The sequence below is a fragment of the Elgaria multicarinata genome, chromosome 3 (assembly GCF_023053635.1).
Source record: "Elgaria multicarinata webbii isolate HBS135686 ecotype San Diego chromosome 3, rElgMul1.1.pri, whole genome shotgun sequence".
Lineage (NCBI taxonomy): Eukaryota > Metazoa > Chordata > Lepidosauria > Squamata > Anguidae > Elgaria > Elgaria multicarinata.
This window is the reverse complement of record NC_086173.1, coordinates 129,445,716-129,465,462: the sequence shown is the minus strand read 5'-3', so window position 1 is coordinate 129,465,462 and position 19,747 is coordinate 129,445,716. Positions and strand designations below refer to the sequence as shown.

Here is a 19,747-nt window from a genome sequence, read left to right as displayed (position 1 = left end):
GAATCTAAAAGAAGATCGTGATCAACCGTGTCAAAGGCTGCAGTTAGATCAAGGAGAATAAGAACGGAATAATGGCCTTTAGACTTGGCAGTAAGAAGATCATTGGTAATCTTAGTAAGGGCTGTTTCAGTGGAATGCAAAGGACGGAATCCAGATTGAAAAGGATCCAGAGCAGAGTTACTAGAAAGAAAATCAAGACAACGAGAGTAGATCACACGCTCCAGGATCTTTGAAACAAACAGCAACAAAGAGACAGGTCGGTAGTTAGACAGAGACAGCCTATCAAGAGTGGGTTTCTTGAGAATAGGAGAGACTGTAGCATGTTTAAAAGCAGAAGGAAATGAACCAGAGGACAGAGAAAAATTAATAATATGAAGCAAGGAAGGGAGGATAGCAGGGATAAGATTAATAAAGACGCAAGAAGGAATCGGATCACGAGAACAAGTGGAAGGCTTCGAAGAGCGCAATATTGTAGACAGTTCATCAGCTGAGACCGAAGGAAACACAGAGAAATTTGCAGGAGGAACTGACAGATGAGGAACAGGAACTGGAAGAGGAGCAGAGCTGGCCAGATCTAGATTTGTGCTTAATGCCAGTTTCTGGTTCAGGCCATATTGAGTCAGAACTCAAATTATGTGCTGATGTGCATTAAGAACATGGTATATGCAGATGTGTACTATATCTTCAGAAATAAGACTCTATGGGAAGCATTAGTGATTGTAGTGTGTGCATGTTTCTTCTTAGAGTCAGAGTTCACACCTCATTAACTGTTTATTAGTATCAGAATTCCAGGTAGTTGTGACATGGAGCCATATTTTGATTTCAGCTTAGTATCACTTGAGTAAATGCACTCTGACAAGACTGGTGTGTCCAGCAGAATGATCAGCTCTTGTGGTACAGAAAACAGATCTGATCTTGAAGGACATAAGGCTTGACTTAAATATCAGGTTGCACAATGAAGTCCTGATAGGCTTTCCTAAAAGTGCATACAGAAAATAAAACCTTGTTTAAAGTTACTTAAAGGCCATCCTCGTCTTGATGGCAGTGGAAGCAGTGCTGCTCTTTCTTGCTTGGCTTTTTTGAAGTCTTTTGCCTGCTCCTGCTTTATGGGCAGACAGGTAATCTCACTCCTTGTGAACTCATATTCTGGAACGTTTTTTGCAAGTTCAGTGATCTCTTTTCCCCACGGATTTGCTCTTTGGGAAATCAGCAACCTCCAAAGATGTCAGCAACTGCAACCATGCAGCTGGGACACCTCTTTAGCCCCCCACCATCAATGCACTGATTGGCTCAGTAGTACCCCCCCACACACACACACACAGGGAAGGAGATGCTGTCACTGAAACTGTGCAACTGCGCCTTGTCAGCCTTTCCCTTCTCTGCCAGCCTGCATGGTTCCACAAAGGCATTACAACCACGCCCAGCTTTCCTGGGCAAGGTGAAACAGTTGTGGGTGGGGGCGAGAGGGGCAAGGCATGGAGGCTCACCATTGGCGGCCTCTACATGGTGCCACTGGGCTGGGAGGGGTCTGAGCCCCTTTTTAAGGGCTTGTGCCCCTCCTAGCCACCTTCACTGCTGGCTCCCTCCCTGTAGACAATGTGGGTTCGCCGGTTGCCCCTCGGGGGGCCAAATAGGATCTTTTTGCTCCCAATCATTTAGAACATGTTTTTTTTACCTACTTCACACTGTAAGACAGCAAGGGAACAATAACTAGGCTAATTGGTGGTACAATCCAGTCACATTTTATTTTAGGGGCAGGTATGCAGGCATTGGGAGTAAGGATAGGGTTGGTGAGCATTCTTAAGCACCATTGTGGTGATTGGTAACACCTGAGGCCCTCAGCTTGGAGTCTCATGGTACCAGCTGGCGGGATAAGGATGACCTCCAATCTTCCTCACCCACTCAGAGTTTTGCAACCTGAGGGGGGTGACATCAGAAGGCCTCCCTATCCCAAAAGGGGAATCAGGATGGGTGGTGACATAGGAGCGTCACCTATCAAGATATGAATGGCTCCCCAATCCCAAATATGGCCTTGTCAGTGCCCTAGTCAGGATGCCTGCTTAGGCTTCCATCACACTTCACTGAACTTAATAAATATGGCCCGATTTAAATCCAACTTTCTTGTCACGCCTTGTTATTTTGCCTTCCACTCCCACGAATCACAGTTCCCCATTAAGAGGGGAACTTGGCTTAAACTTACATCTTTGTTTGACCATGATCAATACGTGTGGTTTTATTGACAACATCTTGAATTTCAATGGATAGGTAACCAGATTTAGGGAGGTGCCTATCCATTTACAGGATTAGGACAAAGGTGCAGCTAATGATTAAAGCAAATTATAGTGATGTGTCATATCTGAAGCATTTAAGAGCCAGACAGGACATGGTTCCATGATGAATGGGGTTTGAAATGGAACATGTGAGACTTGGGAAATATACCCAGGAAGTTATAGACAAGCAGGCCATTGACAACCTATTGAATTAAAATACTAGCAGAGCACTAGTAATCCTGTAGATCAGCTTCCCCCAACCTGGTGCTCTCCAAAAGTGTTAGAGTACAACCCCATCATCTCCATGCTAAAAGGGTTGTGGGGACTGTAGTCCAACATAACTGAAGAGCCCGAGGTTGGGGGAAGCTGCTGTAGATTTTATTTTCACATTTATTTTGGAATGCTTACCCACAATTTGAAGTAAGTGTAACACTTGAAAGCTCCATTAGGGTGGACAACCATTCCTTCCAGCTGAAAAGACAGATGTGCATGCCAGCAAATACATCGTCCTGTATTGGGCATCTGGCTGCAAAGTACATTGTTACCTTTTTCCCAGCTGAAGGAAGAAGTAGCTAGTGAATGAGCCAGATGGCGGGCTGAGGGAGCATTCGGTGTGCTGCTGCGCTTCCATCTTTTCAACCGCAAATCCATGCTTCTAGTGCACCTGCAGAATGCACAGTGAGCATCCTTTTTTTTTACATTATGTCTGTCTTCGCCCTTTTTCTTGTTGAAGGTGAAGTGTCCGTGTTCTTTTGGAATGCATGCTAATATGTAGCATGCCAGAGTCAGCCACTGAAAAGATAAAAACAGACATTAGTGTCAATTATATGTCACATTTTCCGGGTCAGCTAACAGTGTTCTGTAAGAGGCAAGTATGCCTTGAGAAATAGGCCCCTTAAATGTCCTTTTGTAGGACAGCTGTTCTGCGTGGATAAGTACAAAGAGAATCCAATCAAAATTGTCAGATACTTTGGCAATCATAAGGGCAGAACAATGGCTGTGTTGAAAATAGCAACCATTTTATATACAGTTTTAATAGACACAAAAAGAACAGGTTGAAATAATAGTACAAGCCTGTAATAGGGCTGTATTTTAAAACCGTACAATGTAGAGATTAAAATGCACAGCAAATTGGCACAAATTTGTCACCAAACAGCTCCATATTAGAATCTGCAACTTATCAAGAAGATATTTATTTATAACAATTCCTCTTTCTAGCAGTTTTAGATGAGGGATTGTGTGAGAAACATATCACTCCTAAAGGTTTTCCAAGCTGTGAATGATTCAAAATTCTGTCTGAAATACAGAGAGAACAGATTGTTTGAAGGTGTTGAAACTGAAATGGTAAAGTGACATCTATTTATGAGGATGGGACCAAATGTTTAACTCAGAGTCAGGACCAAAACAGACATTGCTTTAAAGACATAGCTAGCAGCTTTGTTTCTGTTAATCTAGAGTAGGAACAGCGGATCTGGAGGGGTAGGGGGCTTTAATCCCTAACACCCACCCCAACACAGCTATGGACCTGATTCAGATCGCACCCACCCTGTGCCTGCCATTTCTAATGGAAAACACTGATCCATTTGCTTTACGGACCGTTATTTTACAATAAAAATGCCGCAGGGCCCCTGATCCAGGTCAGGCCCATAATGTGTGCATGTGTGCGCGAGTGCGTGCACGTCTGTCTGTGTGTAAGAGAAAGAGAGAGAGAGAGAGAGGAGGAGGAGGAGGAGGAGGAAGAGGAGGAGAAGGAGGAGGAGGAGGAGGAGTTAAAGAGCCCCTACTCTCCCTTATTTAGTTCACAATATGGATCAGGTCCTCTGTGCCTACTCGGGGGCAATAATCCAAGAAAGATGTAGCTTGCAGCCTCTCCCTTTAAAGTAATGTCTCTTTTAGCCCTTAGGCTAAGCCCCAAAGATTGCTGTGTAAACAGCTAAAACAAACAGAAATTGAATTAACCACCCTCCTTCCCAGATATCTACAGATCTACTAGTCAGAGGGCCGGGGGCTAGTGCTCCCAGTTCTCTGACAAGCAGGAGACCTGGCACCACACAGAGCCTTACTTGCAGGTCTCATTTCTACTAAGATTTTTGAGCAGGTAAGAAATAGCAAGCATCCCTTCTGCACAGCACAAACAAGAGAAGCCCTTATCTGCCTCCTAAGCCCAGAGGATACAGGGAAATACATTGGTGGTGTCCAGAAGTAAGGTATTGTATTACTGCCTCTTTAACAGGCAACTCCAGAAGGCATCAGTGATAGCAGATCATGTGAGGGGAATAGAATGGAATGCTTTCATTTTGGGGGCAGAATCTAGTAGAAGCAGTTGGGCCTGCATAACCTCCTGAGAAGTCAGGGAAAACCTGGGCCTATATTACTTGTTGAAAATCAAATTTTGTTTCTCTGTGTTTCTTGTAAGTTAGGGGTAGGCAATCTTTTTGGAAAGTGGGCATATTTGGCAATGTATGAAAGTATCCTGGGCACTACCACAAAATGATTGCCCTGAATTGGCCTGTGGCACTTCAGACCTGATTTGCTTCAACTCGGGGAGCCTCGGACCAACCTGGTACTGCCTTGTATTCAAGCCGAGGCAGGCCAAATCGGCTTGCCTTGGTTTGGATTCCGTAGTTTGGCCCACGGTGATGCACAGCCCCAATAATAAATAACTGATACGTCTGAAGGCATCTTGTGCGTGCCACGGTTTCCCATATACAAAATAAAATCTGGCTAGTTAGCCAAGCCAAAATATGTGAGCCCTTGCTCCTCCTTCTCAGTGCCATAGTCTGGGATTGAGGGAATCCATAGCATCAAAGCATCAATGTGATCAATAGAGCCAAAGTTGGGGCACTGCCAGAAATGCAGCTGGAGAAGTTGAAGCAGCGGCTGCAAGGAAGAGTTGTTGAGCTGAGAGAGAGAATAAGTTAAGTAACATACGGTGTGGGAGGTAAACTAGTTTGCCTTATGGCTCTGCGCCTCAGAAAGATTTTGGTATGCAGCCAGCCTTGCTAAAATTCAGCTGGCAGAAATAACACTGATGTCATCAAGGTCTTGAAGGCCACACTTTTATAAATGACAAGCTATGCTAAGCTTGGTTAATGCATATTCATTTGACACTCCATTGCAGACATTGTCCTGGCATAACAACCTTCCAATGTTTCCTATAAAGCCCTGTTTTGAGAACCAGCATTGATGCTCCAAACCACACTAATTAATTATATTTACTGACAAAGCAGTTCTTACAATTACCCTTTGAGGATGCTGAGAGTAGCAAAATAGGCATATATTCATCCATGTGTAGGTGGGTGGGAATAATAATAAAAAAGTTCATCTACATTTTCATATCCTTTAACAACTGCTAGAAGGGAACAGGGGAATGTTTGTTGTATGTCAAAAGAATATGATTGATTAGTGTGAAAAGAAGTCAAATGTCACTTCAATGTGCTGTGATGGAATATTTCATATTTACGAAATAGTAGTTTCAAAATATGCAATGATATACATATTTACATATTCAGCAAAGTTGTGATATTAAAGAGAACTCAGTCACCCAGAAGGGATAAGATGGACAAATAAACTGGCAATAAAGTACAAATTAAGCATGTAAACTTGTATGAACGTACGTAAAGTATATATATTCTGTTTATTTTATTTAAGGCGCAAAGCTACTCATCATATTAGTCCAATCCCATTTGCTACTGGTCTCTGATTTATTTGACCAAAGATGCAAGTTAGACGAATTATTCTTTGATAGGACATCTGGCTTCTCAGTAGGGTTGGCATTCAGACCAATGTATGGGCTTAAATTTCAGGCTATTTAAAGACCTGAAATTAGGGCCAGCGCACACAGAACAGCCATCATGTTGAGTCAAGAACATCTTAAATTGTTCCCTGTGGTTGCTGCCTCTATATAGCAAGCTGTTTCTATGCAATGGTTTCCCGTGCAGACCGGACAGTTTTCTTCATCTATTCAAAAAAGTAAAAAAAGAAATAAAAAGGATTGCTGTGCTACAGAGGAAATTGTATAATCAATTTGATGAGCCACTGTGTCCTAATGCCTTAACACATGGAGGCAACTGCCATTGGGAAAATGTAAAGTAGCTTCTATGAGGGACGACTGGCCTTTTGTGGTGGTGGTAGTGGTATGCCAAACACCCAATCCCATTGCCCCCTCTGTGCCCCAACTCCCTATCTTCAACCTCTTCTGTTGTTGCTTAACTTGTGCAACACCATTCAGGGCTGGTCCTATAATGACAGAGCCTGGTGCAGGCACATCAGGTGGCAGAATGGCAAGAGCAGCGAATTGCACCACCCTCCTCTCCAAAGGGTGATCATACTTCTTTTTGAAAATGTGCCATTTTGCAGGTCTACTTGACTGACTCTCTGCAGGAGAGCAGGAAGGAGAGCAACTGAGCAGTGGCACCATGTAGCAAACATTTGCAAATAATAATAATATATTATTTAGACATTGTAGAGAGGAAGAGAGATTGAGTGTTGTGTCCATGTGTGTGTTTGTCTTCAAAACCAATCTTCTTCTTTCTGTCCTTTCCTGAGGAGCCAGAGATTAGTAACAAACTGTATGTAAAATATGGGGGCGGGGAAAACCTTGCTTTTATCACCTGCATGTCCTGTTTTAAAAAAGAATTATTGCTCAGAGCCCATTTCTGGAGCTTGGGTTGAGTGCGGGCATTTTAATTTGTTTTTTAACCAATATCCTGGGGCTTAAAGAATTGCTATTATTTTTTTAACCAGTATCCTGGAGCTCGGGGCATCTCATCTTTTTCAACATTCAAAAATAAATATTGTTGCAGTAATACCTGTATTAGGCCAACCATAAATCAGAAAAAAAAATGTGCAAGTCTCTTCATCAAGCATTATAAAAGGCAGGTGACAGGGAGAATAGGAGGAAAAACACCAAGTAGATGGTGAAGTCACTTCCAGGAGGAAGGAAGGAAGTCGCATCCGCCATTTTTTATTTTATATTTTACAGACAGATGAGCTAAAATGTGCTCCAATGAAAAAGTAAGTTATAAAAAATTCAATCCCGCTTCCCCCCGATGGGTACAGAGCACCTGAAGAGCTCCATGCCCCATGTCTGGATCCCGCCTCCTCATGTTTACTTGCAAGGAGGAAGGAGGAAGCCGGGACGGGCGCCCACACCTCCTGTGGTCTTGGGATGATCCCAAGACCACAGGAAGAATTGGGCTAAAAGCCATCCCATTTATCCCAGAGAAATGGAGGGATCATACCTCCCTGCCCCCGGGATCCCCTGTGCAGCATGTGGACACAGAGGGATGATCCTGGGATGATCCCCGACATAAGGACTAGTGTAGACATGCCCTAGGATGGATCTAAGAGGTTCTCTGTGTCTTGGTTCACACAACAACCCAAACAGCCTTGTTTCAGAGTGGCTTGTTGTGTTTTCCTGCACTCTGCGCAATGACTTAAGTGTGGGTTTTTAACTATGCACAAGCTGCCCTGAAACTACCAGCTTGTTGTTGGCTTGTTGTTGGCGGACAATCTCATCTTAGTAGGAGTATGGACCCTGGGATTTGTGCTGGGAGTGGTGTGAGGACAAACCATGGCAAACCAGTGAGTATCTGATCATCTGTCGATAGCAGCGCAGCTTAGCAAGTGATTAACCAACCCAGTATGGCTTGTTTTCATCATGGCTGTGTGAATGAGCCTGTGTCAATGTTTGCCTAAGGACACTTTCCTCTGACAACAGTGCCTTTTATTGAAGCATTTGAATTCCAAGTCTCTATGTTTTCCTAAAACACTGGTGCCTCTATTTCCAGCAGTAGTCTAATGAGTGAATGAGATCATACCAAGTTACCCAAATAAATGACTTGATGGTCAGGAGTGGTTTAGACCTTCCCTTAAAGCACATTTGTCTTTCCCCCTTCATTAGAGTTGTATAACCTGTATCATAACTCCAGGGAACCTACTCTGTCCACCATGATGGCACTCCTGCTGTGCTCTTGTTTCCTCTCTGTCAGTTTACAAGCTAACCCCAAGCAAGGAAAGAGGGAAATTAGTAGAGACCTGAGGCAGAAATGACCAGAAATTCCAACAAATGGGTACTTTGCCTGAGAGGATGGTAGCTTGGAATAATGTGGCATTGGCTAAGCACATGGAGTAAAGCAAACAACAAAGTAAGGCTTCGACCAGATTTAATAGATGAGGAGAAGAAGGTGATTATTTCTGACATTTCATGAGGGGAGTAAAAAAGGACATGTGAATTAAAGGTCAACAAGTTATTTCAGGGCAAGAATTAAGAGCCTAGCTAAGACTCTATAGAGCTGTTGTGAGACTCATATCCCGAATATCTCATCTTCATTCATTCCGTGATAAAGGTTCATTCAAAGATTATGGCCTACTTTATTGGGCCCGTTTGCCATCCTGACCATTCAGATTTGACAACATAGCCTCACAGTTCCCTTTTGCTTCCTGTTCTCTAAGAGCATATAACACCGATTCTTGCCCGCTTGCATTGGCTGCCTATATGTTTCCAAGCCTAATTCAAGGTGCTGGTTTTAACCAATAAAGCCCTACATGGCTTGGGACCACAATACCTGATGGAACGCCTCTCCCGACATGAACCTACCCGTACACTGCGCTCAACATCTAAGGTCCTCCTCTGAGTGCCTACTCCGAGGGAAGCTTGGAGGATGGCATCAAGGGAGAGGGCCTTCTAGGTGGTGGCCCCCCAACTGCTGAATGACCTCCCCGATGAGGCTCGCCTGGCACCAACATTGTTATCTTTTCAGCGCCAGGTCAAGGCTTTTTTCTTCTCTCAGGCATTTTAACAGCATTTAACAACGTTAAGTTTGTTTTTAATGGACCCCAGAATTGTTTTATTTATTTATTTATTTATTTATTTATTACATTTCTATACCGCCCAATAGCCGAAGCTCTCTGGGCAGTTCACAAAAATTAAAACCATAGTAAGACAACCAACAGGTTAAAAGCAGTATCCATTTTTAAATGGATACTGTTGTTTTTATACTGTTGTTTTATGTTTCTGATGGTTTTTTAAATTTTGTATACTTTTTAATGTTTACCATTTTTAACTGTTGTAAACCACCCAGAGAGCTTCGGCTGTGGGGCAGTATATAAATGATAATAATAATAATAATAATAATAATAATAATAATAATAATAAGAAGAAGAAGAAGAAGAAGAAGAAGAAGAAGAAGAAGAAGAAGAAGAAGAAGAAGCTTTTTTTCCTGAGCTTGATCTGGAAGCACCTACTCTTGTTGCTGTTATGCCTCCTTTCCCAGTGCCACTCATAATTGGTTCCTGAGTATGTAGATAAAACTCCTAGGAGGTACAGCAAGAAACAAAATCTATAATGCTGTTGCCGTATTATGTGAAATGTGCTTTCTAAGACAAACGACTTTGCAGAATGCCTGCTTGCTATCCACCAAGTCCTATGTAAAGCACTGTTATGGCTGGCTGCCATTCCCTTTTGTGGAACAAATGGAGGAATTATGGCCCAGCATGGGTGGTTGGTGTTTTCTCAATGGAAGCTAATAGTTTCCAGAGCGCGCTCCAGGGTTTTGAGGGCCCTTCGGCAAGAGACCTTCAATGGGTCCCCTCCCTCAGCGCCATTGTCACTAGCTCGCCGCCATTGTCGCCAGCTGCTGTTGTTTCTCATCCTCTTTCTCAGGCACTGGTGAGAAACTTTCTCATCACCACAGTTGTCTGGACCAGAGCAAGAGGCAGGTGAACAAGCAGGTTGCAATAATGAAGAGGTGGAACAATTCCTGGTGGTACCTGCTGTGGTAAGGGGCCTCAACCATGCCTACCTTTGATACCAGCCCTGTCTACAGTGATAGGTATCAGAGGGTAGAAGGTCACACACACACCCTGCAGCTAAGGGGAGAGGGTTGAGAGAGGGGTGTGTGTATGTGTGTGAAGAAAGAGAATTCTTTTCATGGGATACAAAGATGAGAGAGAGAGAGAGAGAGAGAGAGAGAGAGAGAGAGAGACCATTTCTACAGCAGCCCAGTGTAGGGGGGGTGGGAGCAATCCCAGACTTACCTCCTTCTGAGATCATCCCCAGTGTCCAAATGGCCAGCGTGACATCCTGGATGGGAGGAGGGATGTCATGCGAGTGGAGACAGACATTTTTTAAAGCGACAGGAGCTGGAGCACACTCACGCTCCATTGAGAGGTGTGTGGGGGGAAGGCCCTCCCCCTCCCCCCAATTCCTCCTGGCCCAGCTCCTTCCCTGTACTGCTCCCTGCTACTCACAAAGAAGAGGGAAGAATCTGGGATGGGCAGCCACACCTCCCGTGCTCTCGGGACGATCCTGAGGCTGTGGGAAGAATCAGATTTACCCAGGGATTATTTATCCCTAGGAAAGCCCACGCACGTCCCCCCCTGCTCCCAGGAGTCCCTGTGCATCGGCCGTGACCAGCCCGTGTAGAAACAGCCAGAGAGAGAGAGAGAGGCGGAAAGTTAGTTGGATGTGAAAGGCATGTTTGGATGTAGAATGCTTTTCTCTGACATGCTGTAGCAGATAAGCTCTTTGCCTCCACTTAGGCTTCGCAGGTACATTTGTAGATAAACAAAATATTAGAAACATGTTCTATGCTCTTTCCTCCAAAGAAAGCCAAACTCAGGGAGTGCTGCCCTCAGAATTTCTCAGTGTTCCAGGAAATGGGGAAGGAATTTATAAACATAATAGATGAGTAAGCTGCCATGTTCATACTGACGTGATCTAAACAGCTTAGATCACAACCAAAATGCATAGACAATCAATTTGTAAAATGGTTTGCAATCATATAAAGTTATAATTATTTAAAACCATATAAAACTATTGGAAATACAATCAGGAACAAAGCAATCCTTTCCATTGTAAATATATGCAATCCTTCGCAAATCTATTCACTAATTTATTTTACTAATATATTTGTATTGTATAAATATAATATTAGTAAAACATATTTTTGCATTTTTATCCCACCTTTTTTCCTCCAAGGAATCCAAGGTGGCATACATAATCCTCCTCTTCTCCATTTTATCCTCACAACAACAACCCTGTGAGGTAGGTTGGGCTGAGAGACTGTGACAGGCCCAAAGTCATCCAGTCGGTTTCCATGGCTGAGTGGGGATTAGAACCCGGATCTCCTGACTCCTAGTTCAACACTTTAGCCACTATACCACACTGGCTCCAATATAATGACTAATACATTTTACAGAATATATTGAGTAATACCCATATAGAACAGCATCCACATGTCATAAGTGACATAAGTCCTATTGATTGCAATGAGTCTACACCAAGGCTAGATCTACACTACTGTGTTATAGTAGTATTGAAATGCACCAATAACTGTTGGGGCACAATGTACATTCCATGTACCACTTTCAAAGTGTCGTCACACACATACCCGTGCTTCCCCCCACCACCACCACATTCATAACGATTTGACACAAGGTGTAGATTTGGCCTAAGTGTGCTAAGGCTTAGTAAAATAGCTGCTTTCTTATACCGAGTCAAACGATTGGGCCATCAAGCCCTGTATCATTGGGACTGACTGGGAGTCATTCTCCAGAGTATCAGGAGATGCCAGGATGGAATTTGTGACCTTTTGCATGCAAACCATGTGCTTTACCACTGAGCTACAGCTCCTCTTCTTAAAGCTATGGGCCCTCTAATTAAATAAACACCATGTTTAATTCCCAAAACCAGAAATCATTTTCCAAGGATTAACTTGCCATTTTATCTTTCAGGGTAGCCCTGGAGCTCTAATTTATAATTGCCAATGACTTTTATGTAACGGCCTTTTAACATATGAGCCACTGGAAAATTAAATCTGAATTTAGCTAAAGAAAAGGTCATGTATTAGTATTAACTATTGTGAAACTTGGGAAAATCCAATTATTTCAATATTGTTTAAAAGCTTAGAAGATCTAGCTTTGAGTATTTTTGTTTATGGGTGTTGTGCATAGCAAAGAGGAAAATAGCTTAGATGGCGGCTATATTTAGTGGTACAGTATAATTTAGTTTTCTAGCGGCAGAACTGTAATCTCAGATTTTGGCTTGTCATGCTGTTAAGAATTTATAAGCTTTTTTTAATACAGCAATTATATGTAGTGAAAATTGCTCAGGAGCTTTAAGAGATAAATGGAATTTTAATATTTTCTGTATTATTTAGTTGTCCAATATTTTTAGTACGTGCTCCTTGAAAAGCTAATGTACAGTACAGAAATCAAGAATGGCATGGTTCTTTAATAAACTAGTATATTTTGCGAAATTGGCAGGCTAAAAGTAAAGGGCATCTCATTAAACAAACAAATGAGTTGTCCTCAAAGCAATCAGTATTTATTATTAGTGGAAGGGTACAGTAAAATACTGTATTGGAGGTAAAGTGTTCTAAGTAAGTATCCACAGTGAATTCAGATCATCTCCTTTTTTTATAACCCTTTAGCTGCAAAAAGAAGAAAAATATAGAGAAGAAAGAACCATTCACTACATTTTTAAAAATATTTAGAAAGGAGACAATTTTACTGGATCTGGAGACCTTTTGCTGATTTAGCACCTCAGGGTGCCCTCTCCAATTCAGACACTCTTAAACAAACAACTTCATTAACTTCTTCATGAAATGCTCGCTGGATACTCTTCTAATAAGAGCAGATTTCCACGATAAACATTAGAATAGCTGATTGGAAGGATTTTTAATATTTATTATTGCCACGCTGTTTTGAATTTCAGCACAACAGCTGTTGTGGATAATCCAACTTGCCCGACATGATCGCTGAACATGTGTGCACAGTGTGTTAGGTGACCCTTGAGCAAAACAAGTTGTCCTCCATAGGTTCAGTTTGGTTTTCCCATTGCCACAACTGTCCTTCTGTGAGCCCACTTTGCACCATTGCCCAGACAGAGAAGGCAGAGTGAGTATTATTATTATTATTTATTTATTTATATAGCACCATCAATGTACATGGTAGAGGCAGGTACTTCTCCTTGCTCCTACCATTGCTCACACACTCAAGAGAGTGCAAGTGAAAAAACAGCAGCGGCAAAGAGGAACAGCACACATCAGGCTCTAGGATTTGGCAGAGGGCTCCCTGCATGGTATAAACCTCAGCCCAACTATACCCTGATACCTGCCCTGCATGCAGTGATAATCAAAAGGTAGTTCTCTTCCCGTCTAGCCATCCCCACATTAGTGGCAAGGATAGCCGAATGTGCTTTTGGAGTAGAAACTCTGTAAGGACTGAACTTCCCTTTATCTTCTTTTACACTAAAAATATGAGTAACTTGTTGATGACCAAAATATTTGATTGAGGTAAATTCTCTGTGAAGAAAGGCATGTTTAAAATGTCTCTCAAATTGCAAAAAAATATATATGTCACAACACTACCATTTCCCTCTTATGTGCGGGAGCAGAAATTTGCATGTGTTTTTTTAACGTAACGCTGCCATTTTGAGCTACACTAAACACTAAGATAATCATAGCTGAAACACATCCCTGGAACAGTACTAAATGTTCTTCCATTTGCATATAATTTGCCATAAAGCTTTTGAAAAAAGGAAATGGTTTAGTGTGAGGTTGAGTTAGAGGTTGGAAAGTGTTTGAAGCTGCTGCAAATCTTGGACATCAATGTGAATCGGTGGCCTTAGGTAGACCTACCTGATATTGCATGACGGAGGGGTGAAGATCTTGTGTTGTTTTTATCGTGAGATCCCCCCTCTGTTTACACATGGCATGCAACGCCTTCTAAAAGCCCGCCATTTTTATTTTTATTTTTAAAGAGACCAGAGCTCACGAGCGCTCGTGCGCGCAAGATAAGTTTTTTTTTAAAAAAAGACATTTCCCCGCCCCTGATGGGCGCAAAGCTTCTGAGGAGCTCTGTGCCCCATATGTGGGTCCCAGCTCCTCGCGAGGAACCATGAGCAGCTGGGACAAACTATGGCATCCGGCCACACATTCTGCGGTCTCGGGCTCAGCCGGAGACCACAGAAAAACTGGGCCTAAAGGGTAGGGCGAGATCCCCAGGCAAGGGAGGGATCATCCCTCCCTGATTCTTGGATCCCATGTGGGTCATGTGGACACACAGGGACGATCCCGGGGATTACCCCGGGATTTTGCTCCGTCTAGCTATGGCCCTAGTTAGTGATTAAAACCTCTTTATATAGAACAGTGGGTCCCTTTTGAAAAAAAAGTAAAAGATTTGGGGATAGAAGCCTGCTGTGCTGAAAAACTGAAGAATTGTTACTTAGTTATTGCCATAGGATGCTTCATTTCAATCTGGAGGATTTATTCATCGAAATATTATCATGTGTTTTCCCTATGTAGATTAGGGCAGTGTTCAAGAGTTCTTCCATTTTGTGTATAGGTTAGCATCTTGCTGGCACAAGAGGTGGACATTATCTGGCAGCTGTCAACTGCCCGTGTGCCTAGGAGGGCCCACCATGGGCTCAGACTGTGCTAGAAGAACAAGACATTTAAGAGTGTGCACATACACTCAGGCTCTTAATGTCTACATGTGCAGAGCCATATATTCAGCTGCACCATCAGGAGCGGGGAAGGCAGCAGCAGCATTAACAGAAGCAACAGGCTCCACACACCAGCATGAGGGTATGAAGACAAGATAATAAAAGCATCAGAACTAGTTGTACCCACATGCAGTGATGAGATGTGGTAGTGGTGATGGCAGTGACACTGCAATTTACAGGGTGGAGATGAGATGGGAAGCAGCAATGGGTCTACAGGGTCTTACCCAAGTCTACCAAGTAAGGGCCATGGCTGTACATAAATTCAGGTCTCCTTTGTCCAAGTCTTACATTCTGTACATGTGCTTATACTGCAATCCAGTTTGAATTTGCTCTGGTTCACATCCTCTTTTCAGTTCACTTTCAGCTTTGATCCTTACCACAGAAAGGGGAAGGGGAGAAGGGAGGGAGGGAAGCCTTAATATGAAATTCCATCAAAGCCCCTCTCATTTAATTCTGGCATCGAGTCAAAAAACTGCTGAGATCTCCATAATTTCTACCCAGTTATAAACCAATGGCCTGTAACACCCTCCCAATAATTGCTGGTCAGCCAGCTGTTTCTCACTGTCTCTCTGGGGTTTTATAAGTGTCACTTTCTGGCTGGCTGCCTTCTTCCTGTGTAGAATAAGTGCAAAAGGTAGGTCTGCTTCTCCGCAGTGCAAATTACAATCCGGAAAAGATACTCTGGAATAGATGGTCACCTGACCTTGCATCAGTTGCTACACCACTAGTTTCTACCTTGGTCTTGGGTTATTTTTTCCCCCTGGCAATGCTGGTGGCTGTGAAATGCTGACATTTCTTTTGTTCTTTATTACATATTTATTCCACCTTTCTTCCAAGAGCTCAGAGTTAGAGTAATAGAGTAGTAAAGTAGATTAGAATAATAGTGACTAATCCAAAGTTACTGACTAAAATTCTTGGGTGAGGGAATTTTGACTTGAGAAAATCAACATTCACAAAAAACTGCTGTCAGCCAATTCTTAAGGCTGAAATCCTGTTCTGATTTTCCTGGGAATAAGTCCAATTGAAATCCATGAGACTTTACTGCGTAGATATGTATAGCATTGAATTGTACTTTGCTAAATAATCAAGATACTAATAACAAGCTGTTTATGGTATGTAAACTGCATTTTGTTTTGAAACATTTTTATCAAGACCTCTTAAATGTTTATTGGAGTTCTAAGATTTGCTTTGTATATCAGACGTTGGCTGACATTTGGCCTTTCACTGCTTTGTACATATAAGGCACACATAAACTTTACATATAGCTGTAATAGTGTGTGGCAGGAGAGACCTTGAATCTTTTGATATTGTGGTATTAGCCTGTGTTAAAGGACCAAATGGGGTGAATTTTCCTGCTTTAAGAGCAAAAGTGAAAGATGATGGAAAGGTGAGTTCTGAAGAAGGTTATTCATGGTACTTTGTTACTGTTTTCCAAGCTGCATTTCTCTTAAAAATGAATGGAAACCATTACAAATGTGACCATTTTTTCCTAATGTTTTCTCTTGTATGCAAGCAAAAATAGTAATTAGATTTCTGTGGTGTAATTGATTTTGTTTCTCTCCCCCACCCCTTTCTGAATGTGGGATCAGAAGGGAAAAAAGAATAAATTACAATGTGTATGTTACTATGATTTATGCTTCAGTTTATAAATCTTGACTATTTCTTTATTTTCCTAACATAATTACTGCTGAGCTGATGCCTTGAGTTTATTTATGTGGCTCTCTCTGCTGCATTTCCAGGCTTCACTCTTGAGGGCTGTTTTAAACTGAAGAAGAGGAGAATTGCAAGCCACCTTTCAGTCTGTTTGGACTCCCTGTTTACCGAAGAGAGATGGAGATGCCATTAAGCACAAAAGGGATCACTACTGTGTGCCTGCTTCTCTTTGTATTAAGTTTGGCAGCAGCCATTGAAATACCGCTTTCTGGTAAGTTGTAGTTATTTACTGAATGTTCTCATACTGGAGAACAGATTAAATTCTGCCAATGTGTTGTTTCCATTTTGAGCTGTATTATGCTCTAGCATGGCCTTTTGGGAATTCGTATGTGACAGAAATATAAGCTTGCTTTCCACTCTTGACTGGTCCAGGCAGAGCAGTAAACAAGCGTAAATAACATGTAATCAGGTGGCTTAGCATTCAAATGACTGTTATTCCAAACAAATTTTGAGTATGAGTCTTTTGTGAAGTAATTTTCAAATTTCGAGTAGCAGCCCAACGAAAATTGGTTGAATATCCCAGATATAATACAGAAACCTAAGATGGTTGTATTAATAATAAAAATAAATTATATAATCCAGCAATTCTTTGAATATTCAGTCCAACAATTTAATAAAGGATTACTGCTAGTTTGAATACTCTCTCTCTCTCTCTCTCTCTCTCTCTCTCTCTCTGTATGTGTGTGTGTGTGTTTATGTATAAGTCTTAGCCACCTTTCAAGATAGTGTTCCCAAGGTGGCTAAAAATGTAAATGCCTGGGGAAAACAAGTATGTTTTTAAAGTACTCTTTACAGTTCTCTTTAAAGTACTCTTTACAGCCATATATCTTTTGGCAGGGAATTCCTGAAGAGAAGGGCTACCACTGAAAAGGCACACTGACTGTGTGCAAAACTTACTCGTCTTAATGGCAGGTGAATGAGTAGGAACAGCCTTCCCCCAATTTAGTGCATTCCAGAAGTTTTAGACTCCAATTCCCATCAGCCCCAGCCAAGCTTGGTCAATGGTCCACAGTTATAGGAGTTGTAGTCCAAAACATCTGGAGGTCACTAGATTGGGGAAGGCTGGAGTAGGGCTTTCAAAGATATTCTTAAAGTACAAGAAGGTATGTATGGGAATAGGTAGCCCTTCAAATTATCTGGACCCAGTGTCTTTACCTTTAAAAGTCAAAAAACAACCTTTGGATTGGACTCAGACCTGCACTTGTACCCAGAGCAGCTGGAACAGAATAGATGTAACATGAATAACCTTCAAAGACAGCCTCACAAACAGCTCATACAGTAGTCCAGTCTGGACTAGGGCACACATAACTGAGGCTACGTCCACTTTCCCTAGACAAGGTTGCCGCTGATTAGGGATGTATGCACAAGCCACATTTGAGCTCATCAAATTCTTCAAATTCCACCTCAAAGCTCATTCTGACACATATCCCTATCAGATTGCAATCTCTCTTCTTTTTAGTCTTGCAAATCATGCATGTTTTCATGTGTATTTTTTCCAAGTGTTCACATCAATTGTGCTCATCTTTTTAATGTACTCACTTGTTTCACATAGATTAAAGCATGTTTCAAAAGTATGCGTTTTCCTGCAAATTTTTCAGATGTATGCATGCTCTCCAGCCCTTCTTTTGTTTTTGGTCAGCAAATCACATTGCAAGTTTTGAAATGTTCAGGCTTCGACCACAAAGTGGGTTCAAGTCCGTATTTGGTTTGGAGGTGTAAACTGGGTAAATGCTGATCAAAAACTAGGGCTTTACAGACCCAGCAGGGTCCGCTTCGCAAGAGCTCACAAACCTTTCTGTGCACATGGCCCACCCCCTCAAACTGGGCTGCACGAGTCCCTGATGAGTGTTTGGCAGCCATCACCCCTTGCTTCAGACCTTTTCTCCTTTGCCTTAATGGTGGCCACCATTAACCCAATGGGGGAAATATGCACTTTCTGGAGGCTCTGGAAATCATGCTCCCCCCTGCACTGACGGGGGCCTTAAAGGCCCCATTAATGCAAGAGTGCACTTACATTAATGGGGCCTTTAAGCCCCCCCCCCCCATAGATGCGGGGAGTGGGGGAAGCACACACTTTCCAGGGCCTCCGGAAAGTGCACATTCCCCCTTCTATGCTAATAGCACCTACCATTAGCCTGGAGGGGAAAATGTGCAATTTCTCTTGTGGCATCCCTGTCAAAAACAAATTGAAACAGATTTCTCATACATCCCCACAGTTGACTTCAAATCAAAACTGCTAAAAGGTACTCCAGAGCTTGTAATAGGCTACCATAGTTCTGCAATGAGCCAGGCAGACTACAGCGATGACTCTGAGCCTTCAGAGGGAGTGCAGTTCCACCTAATACCAGTTGAATCCCTATGAGGAATCTTCTACTTTTACCATGTTTACTTGGAAGTTGCAGAGCATGCTTAGAATCATCATTCCGTGCTGGAAAGGTGAGATTTGAAGTCTTCTGTTGGCAGAGAAGCTGTTCAAAACAGAAGGTGGAAGTTCTGAGCATGCTCAGAATGTACTTTCCAGAGCTGGCAGCCTATACATGTCTGGGACTCTTTTTAAGGATCCATCTGGATATGGGACTGGATTGCCGTAAAATGGTTTTCAGTCATTGTCCCCCTACAAGTAGGAGGTTTCACATTTCCAAGTCCTTTTAATTTGAATATACTAGATTCCTGTGAGTGGGACTGTCCATGGCCAACCATGGACAAATGAATCTCCTTCTTCAAAGCTTACCATTCTTTGCTGCACCATTCTTCCCCACTGTGATAGCACAGAGTGTTCACCAGCATACCATGTGCTCCTATTTACACTGAACCTGTATGTGTGTCACAATTATTTACATACTTGGCTAAATTAACCCCAGCAGACCATTATAACCTGGAGAACCAGTCATGAAGTGTAGGAGTGGGGAGGGGGGATTTGTCAATTCAGGAAAGGGCACCAAGAAATTCCTCTGGGGACTTCATTTCCAGCTAAAACTACCTTGCTCCATCTCAGGTAGAAGGGAAGGCTGTTCTATTCCAAAATTTTACTAAGTGGAGGTACGCTTATTGTCAATCAACACTTCCATGTACATCTGCAAGCATGAGGCCCTTGCTGCCTGGTACCTCATATCATCTAATGTACTGTTCTAGCAATGGGATGGAGACAAAATGCATACTGAAGTGGGAAAGATGTTTTGTCTAATTTTGATAAACTATTTATTTATTTCATTTATGTACACTCCATAGCTGAAGCTCACAAAAACTTAAAACT

The 19,747-nt window shown here is 42.4% G+C and overlaps 1 protein-coding gene across 5 annotated transcripts in view; it reads left to right on the top strand.

Moving 5' to 3' along the window:
- The window catches only part of CHL1 (cell adhesion molecule L1 like), a 286,834-nt gene that overhangs the window by 164,864 nt on the left and 102,223 nt on the right, over positions 1-19,747 (top strand). For all 5 annotated transcript variants that reach the window (XM_063121796.1, XM_063121798.1, XM_063121799.1 and 2 more), the window contains one exon: positions 16,521-16,705. In XM_063121796.1, coding sequence (XP_062977866.1) covers positions 16,612-16,705 — 94 coding nt within the window. In that variant the 5' untranslated portion in view covers positions 16,521-16,611. The remainder of the gene's footprint in view (positions 1-16,520; positions 16,706-19,747) is intronic.